Genomic DNA, 13,542 nt, shown 5'->3' on the forward strand with positions numbered 1-13,542 from the left:
TCCATGGATTCATCTGGATGCCGATTCTGCTGCATGCAGTGCATCTCGTGTTCCCAGGGGTCGGGAGGGGTTTGGATTTGCAGGGGGAGAGGGGAATCAGCCCTTTGAAATGCGAAAGCTGATGCGTGGCTGCAGTTGGAACAGCTCTGGTGTTAAAAAAAAAGAAGAGGGATGGTTTTAATTGACACATCTGCTCTGTGTAGTCAGCTTGTCTTAATGTAACCACACAAAAAAGAAGCTTTTACTACTTTTAGCACTTCATAGCCAATCGTTATGAGCAAATGGGATAAATTTTATTTTTCAAGCAGTCATAGGAGATAAATTCCAGCTGCAGGGTCACTGCTACCAATTTTGCCTTTTACGCGAAGTGCAGTGTTGGTGTCAGAAGTGAGGGCAGGGGCAAGGATGAAAGTAGCAGTATGATTTCATAGCAATTGGTGGCAAGCAAACTGAAAGGTCAGTGCTTCCCTCTTATCCCTGGAAATTCAGACTGAACTAATAGGAAAAACAGTTTTCTAATTAAAAGCTAAAAATGGACATCTGGAGTCCTGAGAATGCTTGGATACCATTTTTATGGATTTCATCTTTTTTTGTTAAGTGAAGCCACACTTTAATTTCCAGTTTTATTTTATGTTTATGCAGATAGTTTATGGTTCAGTTAAAAATGTGCAGTTTCTCATCTGAAACTCATAACCAGAGCTGGGATGGACTGACTTGAGAGGAAAAGCATGAACCCAGGGCCCCACCTATAAGAAAACTGTCTCTGACTTGGATGTCATTTAATATCATCTTGACCCATACTATCTGGAATTCCTTAGATCCTTTACAAAATAGAATTTGTTTTTCCCTGCCAATGTGTCTATTTTTAATTTAGTTTTTTCTCCTAATTTATATTACTAACCAATTAAGTATTACTGGTGTTAATTGCCTTTTGCTTGTTTCCTTCATGCAAAATCTTTAGGGGAGCATTCAATAGAAAACAAATGGAAATACTTCCCAGTGTTTCATTGGCCAGGATAGGAAAAAATCTCTTCCAACAAGCAGGAATTTTCTTCTGGCAAATAAATGGATTCTCATAACCAAGTTCTGTGGAATTGAACCTTTTATTTATTAGCAGCTCTTCCTGTTTCTGTTCATCTTTACTCAGTAAAGATAATGGATGCCCAATTCATCATCCTTGTCCTGATGAAGTCCATGTATTTGGAATTAGCAAGAGCCTTTGCTGTTCGTCCAGCTTTTTTTATCCGGCTATTTTTAATTAGTTCTGCAGACTCGGAGACGGTTCTGTGTAAATACCTGGCAGGCTCCTGCCATTTCTAGCATTTTACAAGTCACGTCCAGGCCTGCTTCATATGGGACAGATCAGCTACAGCTGCATGTTCCTGTGCTCTGTCTCTTCAGGTGACGGGTGCTGTTTTCCTCTGGATAAATCCAGTGGGATTCCAATTTTTGCTGGCCCTGGCAAGCGTGATGCCTCTGCCTTGTGCACACTTGGGGATGTACTTCCCCCTTACTGCGCCTACCTCCATTTAATTGTTGTTACACCTTGGTGGGGTTTGAATCTTGACATTTTCCCAGTGTTTGAGAGCGAGCAGGAATCTCTCCTGAGTTCCTCTTGCCAAGGAAAAGGCAACACTTGCTTGAGTATCACTTGTAACTCAGAGTTTAGGGACCTTTAGGGTGAGTCTTTCCTACCAGTCAGCACTTCGTTAACCTTACCACCTGTGTCCATGCAAAATTCTTGTCTCTAACTCAATATATTTATATTTTTCCTTTTAGATTTAACTCCCCGTTTTATTTCTGAGCCCTCATCTACTGTCCAGAAGTCTGGTGAGCCCGTCCAACTCCGCTGCTCAGCCGAGCCCTCCTCAGCTCACATTTCTTGGCTGTTTAATGGGGAGCCTCTGGACAGCAGGGTGGGAGAAGTGGAAATCCAGTCAGGATCTTTGACAATCGTGTCCCTGAGCCCGGAGACGTGTGGGCACTATCAGTGCGTGGCGAGCAGCGGCGTGGGAGCTGTGCTGAGCCAGCCAGCCACAGTGTCCATGGGCAGTAAGTTCATCTGCATTTCTGTTCTTTGCTCCTTGCCAATTCTACAGACCTTAGCTGGCTTGTATGGTTTGTTCTTCTTTGACTTTTAGAAAACTCCTAGATCAAAATGTTCTGGGTTTGTTTTTTTCCCCAGCCAGTACTTACAGTATGATGGATTATACACTTCTTGCCTTTTTAAAAATTACATCAGCTGAGACCTGTCAGGTGATGCAGCCCTGGAACAGATTCCCCATCTTGTGGATCCTCATTCTTGGAGGCTTTTAAAGCCTCAGCTAGACCAAACCATACCTGATGGATTTAGTGTTGGTGTCAGCTTAATTTTGAGTTGAAGGACCTCAAGGGTTTCCTTCAGCAAACACAAATGTAATTCAATGAAATAATACTAATTTCCATGGGTTGGCCTAAAAATACAAGATTCCCAAGTGCTTCCCTTCACAAAGGAAAGAGCAGCTGAGCTGCCATGCTATTGCAGAAGTGCATTTGAGAGTTGAGGAGAAATCTGTGGCAATTGTTGCCTGGGAAATAAGTGGGAGCTGCAGACTTTCATTTTCATTTGGTTTGATCAAACCAGTGTTGATGTTCTTCAGATGGGGACAGTCTTTTCTCCTCTTAGGGACAGCTTCCCTTCTCTTAGTTGAACTGGTTCTTCTGATCAGTCTTTGCCTTGATGCTTGATCTGTAAATTATGTGACCTCAAGGGGTTTGGAAGAGGAAGGACAATGTCTTCCACATGGAAAGGACGATGCAGTGCTGAGAATGGGAGTACAATACTCCTGCATGAGTGTGATTTGTCTCCTTAGGATCTGCGGGCTGTCTGAATCAGGTCTTTGTCAAGCAGGGTTTGAGTGATTTCTCTGGAAGGGTACCTCATCTATGGAGCATGTCCAAAATCCCCTTGGGAGGAAAATCTCTTAGAAGTGTTTTGGTAAAGTACTGACCCATGGCCAGCCCCTCTCAAGAGAACTCCAAGGGTGGCCAACATAGGAAAACTTCACAGCCTCAAAGAAGTTTGAACATGGAGTAGAAGAGCACACTTGCCTCCTCCCTTGGAGGTTTTGGCAGCACACAGGAAGGTGCTGGGAGCTCTGTGCCCGCCTCACGGCACTGCTGTGTTCATTATCATCCCAAAAAGACAATTCCAGTGTTTTTATGGACAGGCTCCCTGCTGTCAGGGTGAATTGTCTTCTGTAGTGCCTGCAGAGCCTGTCAGGAGTCCTGCAGCCTTTCCAGTGTCTCTGCTGGCTTTTCTGGGAGCAGTTGAGGGGATGTAGGAATTATTTTTTCTCCTCACTGTTCCCAGATAAAGCTGGTGCTCTTTGTGATAAGTAAGTGGATAAGGAGGGTTTATGCTGTAATGGGATGCAGGATAGACCAGTCCTGTTGTTGTGAATGTCCAAAAGCTACACCAGAGAAGAAAATCAGCATGAAACTGACTGTATTCTGAGCACAAGGACTGAGCTTGCTGCCCTTCCCCTCTTCCAAGCCGTGGCTGCTCTAACCCTGTTCCCAACTCTCTGCAGGTTTAGCTGACTTTGATGCTTTGGGGACAGCTGCTGTTGCAGCAGAGGAAGGAGGCACAGCTCTCATCAGGTGCAAGGTGCCAGAAAGTCACCCCAAAGCACAGGTTCGCTTCCAAGTGCGGGGGAAATGGCTGGAACAATCAACAGGTGAGTTGTTCTGTGCAATATAAGTATCCAACAAAAGCTTGCCTGGAGTTTTTTCTTTGAACCTAAAGGAAAAAGATCCTCTGTAACCTTCCTGTGCCAATTTCTTTATCCAAACCTACCCTTGGGAATTAGTCTCCTTTGCATGGTGATTTCTTTGTGATTGTATATGTAGAATAAATAGGTATAGCTGAAAAATTAACTTTAAAAATAACAAAAATATTTTGAAACTAAATTAAATTTAATTATCTTTTCTCCTTCCCCTTTGTTTAGACAACTACCTAATTCTTCCATCTGGAAACCTGCAAATTTTGAATGTATCTTTAGAAGACAAAGGTTCCTACAGGTGTGCAGTGTACAACCCAGTTACTCACGACCTCAGAGTAGAACTCACTGGACGGAAGCTCACAGTCACACGTGAGTATTCAGTTCAGCTTTCCAGAATTAATACAGCTCAAACAGAATAAATAACATCCCTGAGGTTTTTAGCAAGGGCCTATCAGTGCCTCCAATACCATGTTATGTAAGATCTGTCCTGCATTCTTTGGACATTCGGTTCTTATTTCCCCTCGCTGTGGAGGAGCTGTGTGACTGCTTTTAAATCCCAGGCAGTCACCTTTGGAAAGGGAATACTGCTGATACTTCTGTCCCCAAATCTGTTTTGGAGCAGGACTTCTGGAAGACAGTGTTACAACATCATGTTCAGTCCCAGGTGTGCTGTTCAAAAGACATGAAGGAGGACAGGGAATGGGATGGGATGGGAGGATGTGGTTTAAAAGCCTGGTTGGTTCCTGCTGCAAGGAAAGCTAAGAGAATTGGGGTGACCTAATTGTGACCTTCCAGTACCTGAAGGGAGCCTACAAAAAAATGGGGAGAGAGGGCCTGGAGTGACAGGACAAGGGGGAATGGCACTGATAGAGAGTAGGTTTAGATTAGATATTGGGACCCTGTGAGGGTGATGAAGGCTGTAAGGCTCTCTGGCAAGAGAAGCTGTGGCTGTTCCATCCCTGGAAGTGTTCAAGGTGGGGCTGCAGAGGGCTTGGAACAACCCAGTCTAGTGGAAGGTGACCAGAAGCCCAAACCATTGTGTGATTGTATTCCGTGACTCATCTCCTTTCCTCCAGGCCCTTCTTCAGGTGGCTCCCAGATCCTTCACCCGCTGGCTCCCCAGAGCCTGGCCGTGCCCAGGCACAGCGCCCTGACCCTGGAGTGTGTGGTCAGTGGGTCAGCTCCAGCCCCCATCCGCTGGCTGAAGGATGGCCGGGATGTCCTGAGGAGAGGCAGGTGGAAGCTGCTGCACTCTCACCTGGTGACGGACCGGCTCGAGCCTTCGGATGCTGGAAATTACTCCTGCGTGGTGGGAAGTGACTCTGCAACAGTGAAATATGTTAACTATTCACTTACTGTACTTGGTAAGGAGCAAAGACATTTTCACATTCAGGCAACAAACGTACCCTTCGTATACCTGCTAGTTTTGGCATGTGCTTCCAAACAGCCTTGCATTCTTTCTCAACCATATTAAAATAAAGAATACAGATCTGTTTATAATGACCATATTCCATCATTTCTCCCAAGTTGAAATCCATAATTATTTATCTCTTCAAACTATTTGCAGTCTGAAATAATTGAAGGATAACAAACTCCAAGGGAAGAACTGATCCATTTATTTTCCTACAGAGTGCCAGTTTCACTAATGTGCCTGGGACCAGATTTGCTTCTTTTGAGGTTGTATGTGAACAAAAAGCTGGCAAGGGAAGGTGATGTGTTTGGATGAGAACATAAACAAAAGCAAAAGAAACATAATCATATATTTGGCTTCTTTTGTTTAGCTGCTAGTTGTTACTCACCTCCCTTTCCATTGTAGCAGATTTTCCTGGTATTTGAGTTTTTCTGCATTCGTGACAGATTTTGTTTGGGTTTTAAAATGCATATGTTGGAGTTACTCAGAAAACAGGGTGTTGATGCACAACACACCTCTTTGTGGGGGATGTCACTAATTAATTGTTTTGAAAATAGAAGTGTTTTATTTACAAGATTAACACAAACATACGGCTGTTGGAATAAAAGGGAGAAACCACTCACATAAGCCCATGTGTGAGAAAACCAGCTTTGGGCTCTGCAGTTTGTGGTACTTGCTCAGCCTTTGGATGTGAGAAGCCTGTGTAATGTTTCAAAGTGTTTTTTTCAGGACTTAGTCTAAGTCATTTATGTAGAATCATTTCCCTTTTCCAGAACCTGCCTCACTCTCCAGGGGGCTGCAGGATGAAACTGTGGCTGCCGGAGCGAGCATCCATTTCTGGTGTGACGTTGGTGGCAGCCCTGCTCCTGCCCTCACCTGGCTCCACAACGCTGCTCCTCTCCGTCCCTCCCCACGACATTTCCCCACGGGGAACCACCTGCGGATCTGTGGGGTCACCCTGGAGGACTCTGGCTTGTACCAGTGTGTGGCAAACAATGGAATTGGGTTTGTGCAGTCCACGGGGAGACTCCGTGTCCAGCCAGGTAGGAGCACTTACTTGCAGCCCTCAAGAACTCACATGAAGCATTTATACTTTAAGCTTTATTCTGTTGTGGTTTTTTTTTTCCCCTAGATTATATATTAATTTGTTTCTGACTGCTAATCTTACAAAGAAGGTGCTTTCAGCTGGATTTTAAGAGATGTAGGGATTTCTGGGGTAGTGTGACTACTCAATACTTAAAACCTGGATTATCAGCTGCAATCAAATCAGCTTATGATTGGATTTGATGTGATTTATTCTTAAATAGAATCAGGATCCTGTTGTGCTGGATGAGCTGGTACTCCTAGTAATATTGACTGCTGAGTAGTTAAGCCTGTTCCATAATCAAGTTTACACAACAATCATCAGGTTTGGGGTTAATGCACACTTCCCCTCTATCAGATTGGCAGGATCAGGTACCAGTAGTCTTTTTGATCTTTTTTCTGTCTAAGATACCTTTTAATACCCAGAGAAGTTGATTTCTGCTGGCACAAGGATGCTGGCAAGACTGTTGCCCTGTTCTCTCCCTTTCATGCATAGTTTGAACCTTCTCTGGACCAGTTATGGTTGGTGTGAGCTGTGCAGAGCCTGGCTGAGCAGAGATTTCATGGGCTGTGTGTATGGGGAGTGGATAAAGCCAGTCCTGCCTGCACTGTGTTCCTCACTGACAGTCGACTCTTTGTCATTTAGAGCATTTAAAGTGTGGTTTGAGTGTTGGTTTCTATCAGCCTTCTCTAAGGAGGAGTCTGTGCTGATCCCTTTAGTCTGGAAGGGGAGTCTAGAGAAGCTGTGTACAGAAGAAATAATTGTTAAAACGGTCAGAAAGAACCACACATGATTTTTTAAATCATATTGACTTCTTCTGGCATTAAGTGTCATATCCCTTAGCTGAATTAATTCTTTGATTGTATTTCCCCCCAGGCAAAGACTCTGTCCCCATCATCATCTCTTCCCCAGCCAACACCACTGTGGTGGCTGGTGGGGACGTGACGCTGTCCTGCAATGCCACCGGCCTGCCCGCTCCTCTGATCCGCTGGTACGACAGCAGAGGCCTCGTGATCGGCCAACAGGGGCTTCACCCCAAAGCACAGAGCTCCCCCCGGGCAGGGCCAGAGCCCTCCTGCCCCTCGGTGCCCCGGGTGGGCTGGGGCTCCCTGCGCCTGCGGGGCGTCACCCCTGAGCGCGCCGGCGAGTTCCGCTGCGAGGCCAGCAACGAGCACGGCTCTGCCCTGTCCACAGCCTTCCTCACTGTCCGTAAGTTGAAACCCCAAACTTCCCTCTTGAATCCCTGATTTAGGAGAGAAATGCCTCAAAATAAGAAATGCGTGGCAGGTGGGTGGGGCGGAGTCTCAGGGAGAGGAAGCAGAGGAGTCTCAGTTGTCTTCATGGACCAGTTCCTCCCTCCCACCTTAGGCAAAGGAGGAATGCTGTGTGCATTGCATGGACTCAGCATCTTATATGTGATAAAAACTATCTGAGGGTGGTGGGTTTTTATTTCTTTCTTGAAATTACTCCTAGGAAAAGACAATACTTACACTAAAGCAAGACGGGAAAGAGCCTTTCCTCACATTGGAATATTAAGTGACATTAATATCAGGTTTGAGCTCCCTCAAGAACTGAGATACAGATTTGTACTTACATGAAGTTACTTAAGTTTCTCAGCTCTTTCAGCACCTTGCCTTAGTTAATTTAGCTGAATGCCAGGGAGATTTCAGGTCAGTGGGATTTTATATGTGGCCCCATATTTAAAGTTCTTTGGTTAGAGTTTAAAACTCCTGTAAATAACATGAAAAGATGCTTAAAGGTTCACTTAGGGGGAAAAAAGAAAGAAGAAACCTCAAGAAAGTGATCCCATCATGTAGTTTTATAAATCAGTTATTTTTGGACCTTGCTGAGTGGAAACATGAAACCAAATATCATCCCAGAATTCAGCCTGTGTTAAAGAGAAAAATCCCACTGCTTTGCCTCAGAATTTTATGGCAGTGAGTTCAATTTTAATGCTTTGTTTATTAACTTTTATCGGTTTCTAATACGTTGTACTGGCTGCTGATTATGGTGCAGAGGGTGGTTAAGGCATTTGGTTTTGATATAAAAGTCCCTGAGGACTTTCTGGGAGCTGTTAGGGGTTTAGAACAGCTCCCAGCCATGCCAAAGACATGCTCAGACACTCAGCTGTTTAATGAAGAATTTCTGCCAGGTAACACTTCTGAAGCACCTGAATGACTTCAGCTGGAATTCCAGTGCATTTCTTTGGGAGAAGGATCAGCTTAAGCACCTTTCAGTACCCAGTCCTGTCGTTTGCCTTGTCCCAGCACACAGTAAGAGAGCCCATTTGGCTGAAAAATGGGTTGTTTTTTTCTTCCTTTTGCTGGATCTATTCCAAGCTGTGATTCATTGCATGGTCTTACAGCAGGCAGGACAACTTCAGCTGCCATCATAGTGAGAAACCACCAAAATGTAAAATGATGCCTTAGGATCCTGTACCCACGGCCCTCCCTTTTTTGAGTCTGTTTTAGACAGTTGTGGGGTTGGTCTGCATGGCAGGAGCTTCCCAGAGCTACTGAACACAAGGTTAAATCTCCAAAATAACTTTATCTAATGGAAAGGAAGGAGAAAAATGCACTGCAGGCAGAGTGAGTAGCAGGAGTGGGAGTGAAAAACACAAGGAGCATTTAGTCGACACAGGTGGGTGTTTCAGGGGCAAATGGGCTGAAGTTGCTCCCACAGAAACCTTAGAGCGGCTCTGAGAAGTCCTAATGTGATTTGAAACACGTGCCAGGTGTGGGTGATCTTGCTGATGTGCTGTGTTCAGGTTTTCAGAGGGCTTTTCCAGCCTGTGCTGAGGTATTTGGAGAGCTTGCAAAGCAGGGAGGATCCTCTGGCTGTTAAAGGAGCAGGGAAGAGGTGCCTGGGAATGTGAGCTGTTTGCACAGCAGAGATCAAACCTGGAGCTCCTGGCTCTGCCTGTGGCTGTACCCTGGTCAGGAGGGGAGCAGGAGAACAAGCAAAGGGGCTGTGAAGCACAGCAGGTGGGGAAAGGTTTCTGCAGGAGGAGAGGCTGAAGAAGTGAGGGCTCTTCCCCTTCAAAATGAGATAGCTGAAGGGGAGAAACAACAGCAGAGAGCAGAGTAATGGGTATTATGGGATGTGTGAGTTGGAGCCAGGCTGGGAGAGCTGGGATGGTTCATCCTGGAGAAGGATCTGGGGAGATCTTAGATACCCTTCCCATGCCTGAGAGAGCTGGAAAGGGCTTATGTACAAAGGCCTCGAGTGACAGGACAAGGGGGAATGGCTTCCCACTGCCAGAGGGCCAGGTTAGATGGGATATTGGGGAGAAATTCCTCCCCAATAGGAAGGGGTGAGGGTGGAGAGGCCCTGGCACAGGGTGCCCAGAGAAGCTGTGGGTGCCCCATCCCTGGGAGTGTCCAAGGCCAGGTTGGACAGGGCTCAGAGCACCCTGGGATAGTGGAAGAGCAGTGGGGCATGGAACTGGATGGCCTTTAAGGTCCCTTCTAACCCAAGTCATTCTAAGATTCTATGAATACATTCTTTTAATGCCCAAATTCGGGATATTCAATCCTTCTCCAGTTGCTGGTGGGATCAGGATTTTGGATGCATGCAGCCTTTGGCCTGACTCAGCTCAGTGCTGCTGGTATTCCTGCTGGGATTGGGAAACTGAGGAAGAAAAATCCCCATGGCTAAGAGGAAAGATATGGCACTGAGAGCAACAGCCAAAAAAAGTTGCATAATGACACAGCAGCAGAGAGAAGGCTGATGCTGGGTTATATGGGTAGTAATTATACCAGAAACTTCTCCAGAAGAGCTTAGAACTGAATTATTTAATGGGAATTGTTACCCGGGGGTTGTTTTCCAAAGCAAAAATACAATCCAGCAGTTGTTGACGACTCCCCTCCTGCAGCAGTGAACACAGCACTGGGTCTGCTGTCACCAGCTGAAACCACAACTCATTCTCCACTCCAAGAGTCCGTGTCCCCAGTGCCAGCAGGCGTCAAACCAAACCATGCCCACCCACATCCTCGGGGTCCACCACGCTGCTGAGGGCCTTCCACCTCCTCCCATTTGTTTTCAATATCACACCCTTCCCGCTGCTCCACTGACAGCAGAGATACCCTTTCACTTGGGGATTATTCTGGGAGTGCCTGGCATTTTAAGACCATCTGGGCTTTGGGGACATCCTCCCCACGTTGTTGACTTCTTCCTGTCTCTGAATTTTGTGGCATTGCTAAATAAATGAGAAGAAACAAACAAGGCATGCTTGCCGAGAGCGTGTCTTCAATTTGAAAAGAGAACTTTCCTTCCCAGCTTTTTTAAAAGTGGCCAAAAATAGCAGCCACACTTGCTGCTGGTATTTTAATGGAGGTTTGAAGGAATCTGAGTCAGCCAGGCTAACACTGCCTAGGCTTTACATTTCCAAGGAATTTGTTTGTTTTGTAAACCAAGTTCCCTTCATTCCCTTCCCCTTCCAGACCCCGGCACGTAACATAAACCTACACAAATCTGAAGGGACGGACAGGGCTCCGAACATCTGGCTGTCCTGCAGCTGCCGTGTGCAGCCTTGAGGAGCTGCACTGCTTCCCAAACCTTCTTGCTTTAAATACTGATGTTTTCTTGTCCTGGATAATCTCAGATGTCCAACCTGTCATCCTTTCCCTGCCTGGAATTCTGATGAGCCCTGCATCAGCTGAACAGGGCCTTTTTTTTTGTCTTGTGGCCTCTTTTAGACTTCTGATACTGTATAGATTTCTTTTTCATACCAGCAAAAGTAAATAGAATGGAGGAGGCTGGAGAAGGATTTCTAGAAATGTGTTGGTATTAAATTGCATGTAGATCTTCCTGTAAACTGAGTTTATTCTCAGCATAAATTTTCAAATGAAGTAGTTGAGTTGTGCAGCTTTCAAAGCTTCTCTAAATTACAGCTAAAACCTCAGAAACCGGGGTAGGAGAATGTCCTCTTGTGTGCATGCCAGTGCAGGCCATGAAAAGTTCCTTGTACAACAGCGTACAAATTACTCTGTTTGTCTCACAAATTTAGCTGTACACTTATTTATTTCTTTTAACATGCATTGCCATGACTTAATTTAGTGGAGATACTCAAACTGTGCCTGTAGACCTTGAGTTTCAGATTTTCTCTCTTTGCAACTGCAAAAAAAAAAACACCAAACCAAATAAAACAAACCGAACCCCACTGCTGTGCCCTGAAAAAACACCCATGCCGCAGCTTAGCACCGGGCTCAGATCTGTGTGGGCACCTCTGGCCCTGGTGTTTTGCAGCAGGGCTTGTTTGGAAATGTCACTCTGAAATGATTTAGCGTCCCCTCGGCACGGGGCGAACGTACGTCATCGTGGGGATGTAACCAGACCCTCCCTTTGCAGTTCCTTCAGCAACTGGCACGAGAGCAGGAGAAACAGCTCCTCTGGAGCTTGCCCAGAGCGACGAGAGCGACGGTGATTTTGGTGCAGAAATGGCATTTTCAAGCTCGCCTCCGACAAAATCTCCTCTGGACGCGGCCGCGATGGAAAAGGCGTCGAGCGCGGCGGCCCCGCCCGAGGCCCCCATCATCCTGAGCCCCCCGCAGACGCCGAAGCCGGACACGTACAGCCTGGTGTGGCGGCCGGGCCGCGCCGGGGGCCTGCCCATCAACGCCTACTTTGTCAAATACCGCAAGGTACCGTCCCCAGCCATCCCCAGCCATCCCCAGCCATCCCCAGCCATCCCCAGCCATCCCCAGCCATCCCCAGCCATCCCCAGCCCGCGGATGCATCGCGGCCCCGTGGGTTTCCCAAGGAACCTGCGGTGCTGGTGCCCCAGGACATGGGCAGAGGTAGTCGAAGCACAACGTACCTGTGCCCACACAGCTTGTTTGAGGGATGGGTGACATTGTCACCAACACGCTGCTCTGTCTAGTTTTAAGTGAGATTTATCCAGGCTTTTCTGTCCTTTATGGTGTCCTTTGTGGAGAATGGGGCTCCACGGTTGTGTGCAGTCAGTAGGGTTAAAAATGCATCTAAGTGTGAGCCAGCTTGAATCTGTGTGTGAAAGCAGAAGGGAAGCTGAGTTTTACCTTAGGACATCAGCGAGCTTGCTGCTCTGGGTCCCAAAGGGACTCAGTTAAACCAAAGTTATCAAGTATGAAAGTGAACTTGCAGGGCACTACCCACTATGGCATTAAAAGCAGTGTGTCAACACCGAGCTCTTTTGCTTAACATCACGTGGTGGGATTCTTGTGCAGAGCCAACAATTGGACTCTGTGATCCTTGTGGGCCACTTTCAGCTCAGGAGGTTCTGTTATTCTAAAATCAGAACCAAGCAATGCCTGCGTCTGTTCTTCCAAGCAAACCAGTTTTTTTGCATGGCAAAGCTGTTTGATTTATTTTTCATAAGCTTTTTAATCCTTTACATCCTGATCTTGTCTTAGCCTGGAGGGAATGCTTAGATTTTTGACCTGTTGGTTCCTGAAAACCAAGTGCCAGAGTTTGTTGGTGATAATTTCTCATCCAAAGGCGGTTGGTTCACATAAGCCCCAGAAGCTCTGAATGCTTTTTTGACCTTTTTGACACTTTCCCTTCTCTCACACCAATCCTTTCCACATTGAATGTGCTCACGCGTGCATTTCTCAGCAGTGAATTTATCCTCATTTTTAGGGTGGTGCTCTCTTTGTGTAATTAAATTATTTTATTGATTTCCCTCTTTTAATAGAGGGGAAAAAAATAAAAATTGGGGGAATAAAAGCCTTGGAGAGGCTGCTGTAGGAGAAAATAGTTGAACAAAGACCTCTGGCATAACCTTTGATAATCCACAGCGTTTAGATCTGCCTCCAAAGTTTTATTAAAGTCTTATATTGTTTAGTAGTTTATTTTTGATGGAATCTTTGTCTTTTCCTTTGGGATTTGGGGTAATGTTTTCCTGCAAAGGTCAACCATTAAGAGACTACCCAGAATGTCTTTCTTTTCTTTAACAGAGCTGGTGGTTTCACTACTAAATTAAAGAGTGGTTTTGTTTTAAAAAAAAAGGAAACATGCATTGATAAACCCAAATCTTTGGTCTCCCTGCTGACTTTTTGTTTAAAGAGTAACTAAGACATACTTTTTGTTGTCCATTTTAGCCAATAAATATTTTTAAATACTGAAGTACAGAGAAAGCTGGGCTAGTACAGGGAAAGTCTTCTCATTAGGGTATTGGGTCCAGCCCTTTAGTAGCAAACAGCTGAAGGCTGACTGAAGGCTTGAAAATCATTTGAGCTCTTGTAGTTTTAGCCACATTTTCATTTTGAAAATGAAAAAAAACCAAACAGTCACAACCAGCTCTG

At 45.7% G+C, this 13,542-nt stretch overlaps 1 protein-coding gene across 2 annotated transcripts in view; it reads left to right on the top strand.

Moving 5' to 3' along the window:
• The window catches only part of CDON (cell adhesion associated, oncogene regulated), a 54,953-nt gene that overhangs the window by 20,235 nt on the left and 21,176 nt on the right, over positions 1–13,542 (top strand). For both annotated transcript variants that reach the window (XM_086861412.1, XM_023941531.2), the window contains exons 3-9: positions 1,780–2,052; positions 3,573–3,719; positions 3,990–4,133; positions 4,841–5,128; positions 5,949–6,218; positions 7,136–7,468; positions 11,609–11,901. In XM_086861412.1, coding sequence (XP_086717538.1) covers positions 1,780–2,052; positions 3,573–3,719; positions 3,990–4,133; positions 4,841–5,128; positions 5,949–6,218; positions 7,136–7,468; positions 11,609–11,901 — 1,748 coding nt within the window. The remainder of the gene's footprint in view (positions 1–1,779; positions 2,053–3,572; positions 3,720–3,989; positions 4,134–4,840; positions 5,129–5,948; positions 6,219–7,135; positions 7,469–11,608; positions 11,902–13,542) is intronic.

This window comes from Cyanistes caeruleus, chromosome 23, assembly GCF_971803275.1.
Source record: "Cyanistes caeruleus chromosome 23, bCyaCae1.hap1.1, whole genome shotgun sequence".
NCBI lineage: Eukaryota > Metazoa > Chordata > Aves > Passeriformes > Paridae > Cyanistes > Cyanistes caeruleus.